The 11682-nt window shown below is 30.8% G+C and overlaps 1 protein-coding gene across 1 annotated transcript in view; it reads right to left on the bottom strand.

Moving 5' to 3' along the window:
• Window positions 1-5430: 5430 nt before the first annotated feature.
• The window catches only part of nAChRbeta2 (nicotinic acetylcholine receptor beta2), a 30189-nt gene continuing 23937 nt past the window's right edge, over window positions 5431-11682 (bottom strand). The window contains exon 11 of the mRNA XM_090113361.1: window positions 5431-5826. Within this exon, the coding sequence (XP_089969487.1) occupies window positions 5611-5826 (216 nt within the window). The 3' untranslated portion in view covers window positions 5431-5610. The remainder of the gene's footprint in view (window positions 5827-11682) is intronic.

Raw genomic sequence — 11682 nt, 5'->3', positions numbered from 1 at the left:
AATAATATCTCTAATTCATTGGGTAAGGTAAGAGGATGAAAATAAAAACCAAATAAATATTTCGATCGTTTATTTGTGCATAAATATTACGTTATATTTGTAATTTACATAACAGTTGCTTAAAAATAAATAAAACCCACAGCCAACATTACACAAGCCACAATTATATTATTCTTAATACATATTAAAACAATGAAGTATCTTAAATATCAAAGAAACAGCAAATTAGCAATAGCTAAGAATAAACAAGCAAATAAAAAAATTTGGCAATTACATGGAAGAGATACTTATATAATATGTAGTTATTATTCATAATTATGTGTTTAAATAACTTTTATTGGTTATAATATCATTACACTAATACACATTAAAATATTTTTTGAGTAGATATAATTACTAAAATTTCAAAACACATTTTTTTAAACTAAATTTCTACAATATTTGAAGGTCGAGGATCATCTTCTTTTGCCTTATAAATACTTTCCTACCTAATAAATATTTACTTTAAATAAGTATTCCTAATAATGTTCTATATCACTTATTATTTAAAATATTAATTATATAAACTTATTTAAATTACTATTACTGGTTATAATATCCTTACACTAACTTTTCGATTAACAATTTTCGTCTTATAATAAATACTTAGTTCCTAAGCTTAGTTCCTAAAGAGTGATTAACGCTATATCATATGTGTTGGATCTGTACCGATTATTTTCGTGAAAATTCAAAATGAAATATATAACGAAATGATAATCTACTCATAAATATATTTTTTTTACTAGATTTAATTACTAAAATTCTTAAATACATTTTATATACTAAATTTCTACAATATTTGAACGTCGAGGATCGCTTTCTTTTATTACATTATATTATATACCTACCTATTATTTATTTTCAAATAAGTATTCCTAATAATGTGCTATAGTTCATTCGAGTTAGGAAAATAGTGATTCATCATTGCAACTGCATCGTAAAGGTGTATTCACATTGAAGTAAAAATTAAAACAATATACGTTTAAAAATATTTAGATCAAAAATTATAATATTTTAATCCCTATCACTGGAATCTTCATTGGAATTTATAATAAATGGATTTTCTTCTGCAATTTCCATGACATCATACAAATTTCACATAGTTTCCTCTTTTACCACATGGTCGCAGTATTTCCATCGACTAGCATCTACGGCATTTACTACGTCATAAAATATTTTTAATAGCAATCATTTTAAAAATTATTTTTTATTCGGGCCCACACCAACTCACCAACAGGATTGAGTTTACAATTGTACGGTGGCAGTCGGGGAACTTCAATGTCATAACTTTTTGCAGTTTTTGCAGTACTCAATCAAATATTTAGTATATTGTGGGGTGATCACTGTGAACTTGACTTTATATTTTTTGCGACGAGATTAGACGGGGGCGTGGCTAGGGAAGAGGACAATGATGAGTCACTATTTTCTCAACGTGAATAAACTATATTCTCTTATTATGTAAAATAATAATTATATTTTATTTAAATTACTTTTATATAATATCATAACAGTAACTTTTCGATTAACAATTTTCGTCTTATCATTACTACTTAGTTCCTAAAGGTTGATTAACGCTATTACCATGTCTTCGATTTGCACCGATTATTTTCATGCAAATTCAAAATTAAATACATACGAAATGATAGTCTACACATTAATATATTTATGACTAGATTTAATTGCTAGAATTCTTAAATAAATTATTTAACTAAGTTTCTACAATATTTGATGGTCGAGTGTCGGGTTCTTTTATTCCATTATATTATATACTTTCCTACCTATTTACGTTCAAATAATTATTCCTAATAACGTGCTATTCTCTTATTGCAGTAGAACGCCGATTAACCGAATCGCCAATTATCCGAAGCGGTCTTTAGCGTAATATAAAAAATTAAAACCACTAATTTAGTAATTTTTGATCTGTTTTCTTGTAACAAGTTAGAATTCACTGGAGTCCAAACATATTTCAACTTTTTTTGCTGAAATCGAGAGGCAAGAAACTACATGTTGCGCTTAATAAAGTTTATTCTATTTGCGACACTTCGTTTTCCTATTATGTCCAGTTATCCGAATTTCCGATTATCCGAATCGACCCCGTCCCAATTAATAAGGAAAATCAGCGTTCTACTGTATCTAAAATAATGATTATAAAAACTTATTTAAATTACTATTACTGGTTATAATATCATTACACTAACTTTTACTATTAACAATTTTTCGTCTTATAATAAATACTTAGTTCCTAAAGGTTGATTAACGCTATATCATATGTGTTGGATCTGTACCGATTATTTTCGTGAAAATTCAAAATAAAATATATACCTAACGAAATGATAATCTACCCATTAATATATTTTTTAATAGATTTAATTACTAAAATTCTTAAATACATTTTATATACTAAATTTCTACAATATTTGAACGTCGAGGATCGCTTTCTTTTATTACATTATATTATATACCTACCTATTATTTATTTTCAAATAAGTATTCCTAATGCTGGCGCTACACATTGGCTTCAAAGTTTGAGCAAACATTTGACCAAACTTTGAAGTGAAAACTTTGACGCAAACACGATTACAAATATGCCTGCTAGACTTGTTTTCAAATGTTTTACGGCACAGTTATTGCAAAGATGGCTGATAGATCGGAAGACGATTTTTGTTGTCTCTTTAATTTTTTTTAAATTATCCCTATACTGGGTTAGAAGGCTATTTCTCTTTCTTTTTAGTTCATCTACCGTAAACGGTAGTGATAAATTATTTTTTATTCGGATCCATGCGTCGTTTACAACGTTACGGTTTTTGTGGTCTTTGTTTTTTGGATCCCATATGGAGGGTTCCGCTTCAAGTAGCTGAAGAAATTCGATAACTACATCATTACTCCACTCCATTATGACACTCAAAATATACACACACAACTGCTCCGGTCAGCGGCGCGCGCGTTACTAAGCATTGTAACAAGTGTGGCAGGGCGCACAAACTTTGAAGCAACTTTGAAGTTTGATTACTTTGATGTTCGCAGAAAAACCGACTCGACTCGGCAAACTTCAAATATGTGTTCAAACTTTGAACAAATAGGCAAATGTCAGTGCCACACTTCGCGACTTTGTAGGTATTTGCGTATTTGATCACATGTCTAGCGCCTGCATAATAATGTGCTATAGTTCAATCGCCTTAAGAAAATAATGACTCAAAATTGCAACTGCATCGTAAAGGTGTATTCACATTGAAGTAAAAATTAAAACAATATAGATACGTTTAAAAAAAAGTTTAATGAATAAAAATATTTTAATAAAAAATTATAATATTTTAATCACAATCACTAGAATCTTCATTGGTTTTTATAATAAATGGATTTTCTTCTGCAATTTCCATGACATCATACAAATGTCACATGGTATTTTCCTCTTTACCACATGGTCGCAGCATTTCTTCCATCGACTAGCACCTACGACATTTACTACGTCATAAAATATTTTTTTACAGCACTCATTTTATAAGTTGTATGCAGCAACCTAATTTTTTATTTTTTGCCAACACTAACTCAATAGGATTGAGTTTACGATTGTACGCGCGGTGACAGTCGGGGAACTTCAATGCCATAACTTTTTGCAGTTTTTGCAGTAGGTAGTCAATCAAATATTTATTATATCGTGGGATGATCACTGTGAACTTAACTTAATATTTTTTTGGGACGTGATGAAACGGGGGCGTGGCTAGGGGCAGAGGACAGGGATGAGTCACTATTTTCTTAAGAGCGCATATTCTATTTAACGCAAGTCAAAAACTCCGCGATCTATTACGATAGATCGCGGCTTGCGCAATCCTTTTACTATGAACAGCATAGGTCCGCAGGAGAGCGCCGAGCAACATGTCCTCTCTCTGGAAAGGCTCGCTGCCGACTGATTTTAATCGGGTCGCGCGCAGTGTTTTATAGTACTTTAAAAAAATTTGTAGAAAAATAATAGAGGTACCTTAGTTGATTTTTTAAATTTTATCTTATAAGTAAGACATTCTTTTATTGCAATATGTATAAATTATATTCAATAAAGTCAAATATCTTGGTGAAAATAATCATTTTGTCGACTATAATTTCTAAAAAAATTCACATTGTTCGGATTTTAATTTCGTAAGTTAGGAGTCCAAAATAAAAAAATCTTTTAACTAACTATTTTAATAAGGATTTTTGCAGTTAGTTAAAAATAATTGTGTGTTAGATCTGTCAGCAATTTCAGATATTTTTAGCTTCGAAATTGACACTAAAAGTGAAATCAAGTAATCATCGGCTCAGTTATCTTGATGGTATTCAGAAATACTGTATTAATTGAAAAAAACTCTTAACTAACTACATAGAAAATAAAATTTCCTAAAATTATTAGTAATTCATATGTTTGTAAGATAAGTGGTTGATGGACAATCTGGTTTGAAAAATCACATATTTGAGCCAAACAGCGCACGGACCGCGTAAACCCTCTTAACACACAAACGATATTCTCTTATTATGTAAAATAATAATTATATTTTATTTAAATTACTTTTATATAATATCATAACACTAACTTTTCGATTAACAATTTTCGTCTTTTCATTAATACTTAGTTCCTAATAAGGTTGATTAACGCTATTACCATGTCTTCGATTTGCACCGATTATTTTCATGCAAATTCAAAATTAAATACATACGAAATGATAGTCTACACATTAATATATTTATGACTAGATTTAATTGCTAGAATTCTTAAATAAATTATTTAACTAAGTTTCTACAATATTTGATGGTTGAATATCGGGTTCTTTTATTCCATTATATTATATACTTTCCTACATATTATTTAATAACGTGCTATTCTCTTATTACAGTAGACCGCCGATTATCCGGACGCCGCGCCGATTAAGCGAATCATCATTTATCCGAAGCGGTCTTTAGCGTAATATTTATGACTAGATTTAATTACTTACTAGAATTCTTAAATAAGTTTTTAACTAAATTTCTACAGTATTTATAGGTCGAGGATCGCCTTTATATTCCTATTATTTACTTTCAAATAATTATTCATAAAAAAGAGCTATTCTCTTATTATTTAAAAGAATAATTAGTTATATACATTTATTTTAATTACTTTTACAGGTTTAAATATTATTACACTAACTTTTCGATTAACAATTTTCGTCTATCATAAAAACTTAGTTCCTAAAGGTTGATTAACGCTATACCTTGTGTAGTGCACCGCTTATTTTATGCGTTATAAATACTTTCCTACATATTATTAATTACTTTCAATATTGTGCTATTAGTATTTTAATATTTAAATTATTTGCTACAATATGATTCATGGCCGAATTATAACGACAAAGTAATTTCTTAAATTCCTACAGTTTGTTTGTCATACCTACTCATTTTATGTAAAATTAATATTTGTGCGTTTATCTTTACTCTTTCCCGCGTGTGTTGAGTTAATTTGAATGGATTTTTATACACACATAGGCTTTCAAAGAAGGTACTTATTGTGCGAAAATCATGAAAATTTACCCTAATAATTTGGCCACTATTCTATCTCTAAATAACCATTTAAACAATACCAATAGTTTCAATATCCTTAGGATAATAAAAGTTATTCTTTCGCATCGGTATAGAAGATAATTCCTGATCAACGGGAACACGGGTATCATACAAAGATGGCGACTGAAATATAATACCGAAAGTGCCGACAAAACACGCGATTGTAAACAACCAAAGGAAAAACCTGTCCAGGACCATTGACATGAATTTCCAATCTTCGACCACCTGTGGAGGGATAAATAATGAGCACATACACAGTTGGAAAAGTTCTTGTAGATTAAAACAATTAAATGGCTATTTTCATTTTTCACAGCTTCTTGACTTGTACTGTTTACTTTATCCGTTAATTAACAAAATATAATGTACGAAAATTAATGTCATTAAGGTATATAATATATAAGGTAAAATAAAATAATAGGACATTATCTGCAAGCGGTAACGACCCTAAGTAAATTAAACTAAAAATATATTTAATAGGAAATAAATATAGTATATATGAATGCCTTAACTGCCATAGATTTTCCAATTCAGATTAGCAACTACGTGTGTCAACTCTAGTAAGTTTAAGATGAATGAAGTCTTTAGATATTACTTCAAAGACTAGTTTCGCCCTGATTGCAAATAATTTTATTAAAACCTCCCACGTATCGCCAATCAATAGTTCCAAACAAAAGGGTCGCAACTCAAAGTAGACCTTTGGTTAACGTGTCTTCACTCATCAATGGTTTAACTATCAGTGCGTTAAGCCACCCTGTATAAGATGGGCCCATGATGGAGTAGTCTTTACGAGGGATTGTACTATAATGTTATGAATATATTCTGTTTTAGTAAGTTACACGCTTGTGTTAATTTTCCTTTATGGATGGTTGTATTTTGCCATTCATCACTTATAAATAGCATTTGTAAATTATATCAAAGTTCTACCGTTATCTAATGAAAATCATATTTATAAAGTGAATTCTTTACCAAATTTAATCTGCATTGGAATGACCACTAAATGAAATACAATTTTAAAATTTGCTTTATAATTTAAGCCAATATAAATTCTTAGCATACTTCAATAATTGAATCCTTATAGAATCGTGTCCAATTATGGTAAGCAGCTCATTTCATTGTCCTGGTTTATTCACTTGTTTTCAAAGCATCTAATTGAACCCCTTAGCTACAAAATGTAAGGCATTTTTTCATTATTTCCCTTCTCCAATGGGTTTTGTGCTTTAGTAATGAAAGGAAGCGTATTATGGCGTAATTTCCTGATGTAGATTAAGAGGCTAGCGATAATATTACGCTGATGAAAACTAAAGGACTTTGTTGTTATTGCACGCGCGGTTGAGAAGGGCTTTTTAAAATTGCAACATAATACTTATACGAAAACTAGCGAACATAAAGCTTGGCTTTACAGAACATAGTGAATCCGATTTAAAATACATCCTCCAGCTATTTTGTATTGACGTATGCAAAATAGAGAAAAGATACCGAGTTAACATGAAATATAAAACGCATTTGAGAATATAGAGTAGAAAATTTCTAGAATTTAAGAACATCTAGGAACGACTAAAACTCGACTTTTTACTGAGAAAGAAGGATAGAACTGGCCGGTAACTCAATAGATATCCTTGGCAATGTGTCAGACACAGTTTCATGTTATATTATCAAAACTCGAGAGGATAAGATCAATTTTAAAATTGAGACAAGACTTTTGAAATATAATTAAAAAAACTTGTTATTTGAGAAGATAATTATCCTGTGCTCGATTTATATATATATACGTAGTAGTTATAGGCAAAATCGATTTATTAATGTTATAATAACTTCGAATTTAATCCACGAAATTAATGAAAGGCTTCTATTATAATTAAATTACGATTAAGATAGTGTCGCGAATTCGCGATGTATTGTTTTGCACATAAACAACTTTCTATTAAAACATATAAACATTTCGGAATACAATTCGATAATTTAGAAAAACTTAAAGTCGTGAACATAGCAAGGTCCGGTAATAGCAAGGTATACCTACTTAATATCGTATCAATGCAAAATGGCATTTCTTTCCCAGCGGTCGTAGTAAATGTGAATTCTATAAAAGTATTGTAGTTCATAACGAGATTTCCAAAGCGAACTTCAGCCCGACATTGCTCGTTACCGCACTTTTTGCATCCTACGAAAACTAATAAAGTTTCCAAACAAGAGAACTATTATTATATTACCTACCTTTAAAGTAGATTTTATACGTTTATTCAATCGCAATGCTGTTGAGATATTTGTTGTCGAGTTGTTCGAATTGTTGCAGTAATATTCATTTTAGAGAAATATATTTTGTGTAGAAAGCGTATAAGGTATCGTATGTTTCTTTTCACTATTAGTTTACTTTAGAAGTAGTTGTTGATGTTATCATGAAGAGAGAAGATATTATATTTATTTGTAACTAGATTTCCGCCCGCGGCTTCGCCCGCGTTTTCAAAGGAAAACCCGCATAGTTCCCGTTCCCGTGGGATTTCCGGGATAAAACCTATCCTATGTGTTAATCCAAGTTACCCTCTATATGTGTGCTAAATTTCATTGTAATCGGTTCAGTAGTTTTTACGTGAAAGAGTAACAAACATCCATACATCCATACATCCATACATCCTTACAAACTTTCGCCTTTATAATAGTATTAAGATTTTCCGTCCAAGAAAACAATAATAATCATATTATGTTTATTTTAAGACCGTAACAGATCTATGTCCCTACCATACATAGAACCAAATCAAAATGGACACAATATCTAAACCTCGTGCCGTCTAAAAGTAAATTAATTTAAAAATTACATGAGCATATAAAATATTTGTAATTCCTGTACAGCAAAGTGGCCGGCACCTAAAAGGAACTCCCAACTCATGCAAGCAAGAATTCAATTAAAAAATTAAATAAACCATTCCATTCATAACTTTTACAGCGCGTTAAAAGTGTACATTAGCGTCTACTAATTTATTTATTAAAGCCGGCCACAGTATAAATTAATGCCACTTGTATTCCGTCTGGAATACTCAGTAGGTCAAAGTTGTACCAGCCAATGTTAGCTGAAATCACTACGAGCCAGCACTCGAGGGATTTGAGAACACTCCTTTACAAGCACTGCTTGCTTGTGTTTTTGGATGGGATTATAATGGAATCATGTTAGTACTCTTCCGTTATTATAATGTAAGAAAATGAAATCGATTATGGAAATTAACCCGTAAATATTATGTTTTTGTATATTGGATACTGCTTTGTTTATTTTACTGAAATTTTATTTAAATCTCTATTGAATTTACTGCGTCAAGGAAATATATATATATATATATATATATATATATATATATATATATATATATATATATATATATTAAGGAAATATATATATATATATATATATATATATATATATATTTCCATATAAAACTCAAAGGTGACTGATACCACTGGACGTATTGGGCTGAAATTTGGCATGCATGTAGATGTTAGGACGTAGGCATCCGCTAAGAAAGGATTTCCCGAAATTCTTGCGGGAACGGGGAAAAACGGGGATGCACGTACAAAGTCGTGGGCGGAAGCTAGTCTATTATAAGAATAAACATTACGAGATATGAAAGCAATAAGAAAGAAGACAGTACAAAGCATTATTATAAACTTAAAATATTCCTCTCGTGTCTGCTACACTCAATGGCCTGCGGCCAAAACATATTTTCCACACCTCGTATCACATTTACACAGCTACAATTCAACGTTAATCAGATGAAAATGCCATTGTTTGCATTAGATAATATGCTATTACTACAATATTAAATTACATTCAATACGCAAACAACGATATCGCAGTGAACCAATTCGATTAATCCTTAAATTATCTAGCACGTAATGTAAATTTAAACAATGTTTGTATGAATTTAATTATTTTGATATTATGTTCACACGGATTTTGGTTAAGCGAAATATAATTGTAAGTATTCATATGTTTCGTTCAACCATAAACCGTATTAAAAGTTTAAAGATAAGCTCATAGTGGAATTCAATTAAAATGTTGCTCGAGCAATACATTAAAGCCATATTATGTGCGTTGGAATGACGAGTAAATTTTTATTTTACGAATAATTATCATTTTAAATGTTTAAAGCGATGTACGGTCAGAGCGTGGCTATAAAATATCTGATTTAAAATTAAAATTACTTCAATGGATAATTTCACGAATTTGGAGTTAAATTTAAAATCTTATTCACACAAAATTTAGTTCGAGAACCTTTAATCCAATAAAAACTCTATAAATCTTATAAATAGCGCAATGTGCTAAAATATTGAAGTAAGTAGCGCATATAAAATGAATGGCTCCCCACAAGGCATTCCAAGAGTGCAACTGATGCACTTTAAGAAGAATGTTCTGAATTTTTATACCCTGCCGCGTTTTATTGCAGGATTACATTTTAATATTCACCACGTGTTAACAATGTAAATTTACAGTTTGATGTGCTCGTAAACTTTCACATACACCACACGAAATATGTTTATCAAAATTTAGAAAAACATGCGATCAAACAATGTGGTGTACTGTATAACCTTTCAAACATAAACATGGATTGAAAATCGATTACAGAACGCCGAAAGCGCTGGCCATATAAAAACAGAGACCAAAACGTAATCTTGTTTCACCGAGGGTTAAAACAACCGCATTGTTTACGTTGAATGAAAATCTTTCCAGAAGAATCGATTTGGAACTTTGGAAGGTATCGAAATGCATAATATTGTCACGTTTTTAAGTATTTTCCAATAGCAATGCACTCCTTGGGAGCAATACGCCGATCCACTTGTTAAAGTGGTTTGGGAGTGAAGCGAAATTCAATATCCGCCCTTACCGCACATCTCATAATGGCTTCTATGCCTCGGAGACACTTTCCACTTTTATGATGTTTAATATACTCAAAGGATATGAAATTCGCATAAACATTAATAGGTGTAGCTTATTGAGTTCACCTTATCGATTATGCCTTTTATTCGTACTTATAACTTTATAGGCGCAGAAAGAGAAATGGTAGATATTATTGTTACAATATGCTCAAATGTTAATAATATCATAACGAAAAAAACGATCCATCTCCATCGTTTTAAGGAACAATGGTTTAGAAACTATGTTCAACATTCACCATTCCAATTTCACATAAACACAATCTAACAGAAATTACGTTGTATACTTTTACTTTGTGGATCATACAAATTATACTTTTCATAGAAACCATTTCTAGAAAACCTCCTGATATTTACGAACTAAACATTTCAATAAACAATTTCCATGGAAATATCTATTTTCAATACCGTGCGAAATTGAATACAAGTCTGCGAACGTTAAATTGTTCCACAGAACCGCACACAAACTAACTTCAACTTCTTACAATCAGATAATAAGAAATACAGCTTCGAGGTCTTACATTTTTCTAGAAACTTCGCCATTCCTTTACGACTCCTAAGCCCAAAAATCCATTGTCGTTTAGGAACACGGGAATATATATTTTATTTCTATTCCAATAATGTTGAAATTCGATCGGACGCTCGAAACAGTTTGTTAGGTTTGTGGGTATAATATGAGGGAAATCCGCCTCAAATACTGTTAGTGCCTAGGAATGGGAATCCGTGTTTACCCCGATATCCAACTCATGGGAATGCTGTTTGAAAAAGCAATCAACTGAAATGAACGTAGACGTATTGAATAGATTATTTTGTGTCGATGCTGACAATGGAATATATTTTAATGGGAACGTTTTACAATATTTAGGTTTTGAACTTTAATTTAAAAAGGTGTATTTCTATAGTTAACCTTTCTAACTGTGAGGTGGAAACTAGAGAGCTCAATTAAGTAGGGCGTGTGTCTGTAAAAGCATGTTTTTAAGGTTCATCGCCGTCTCATTTTGAGGTCACGCAGAAAAGCAAAGGGTTGTTTTTACTATATTCAGCAGTTTATTGAGGGCGAGCAGTTAATTGGGTCTTTTATACAAGTGGGCCTGTTTAAATATATACAGAGTTTTGAGAGAATTAGCTATAGAATCTATGCGATGGATTATAAGATTCAGTTTA

The sequence above is a fragment of the Colias eurytheme genome, chromosome 19 (genome assembly GCF_061535395.1).
Source record: "Colias eurytheme isolate Ceu_HAF_F1 chromosome 19, ilColEury1 Martin Lab GWU primary, whole genome shotgun sequence".
In the NCBI taxonomy this organism is placed as follows: Eukaryota; Metazoa; Arthropoda; class Insecta; order Lepidoptera; family Pieridae; genus Colias; species Colias eurytheme.
This window is presented reverse-complemented; position numbering and strand designations above follow the sequence as displayed.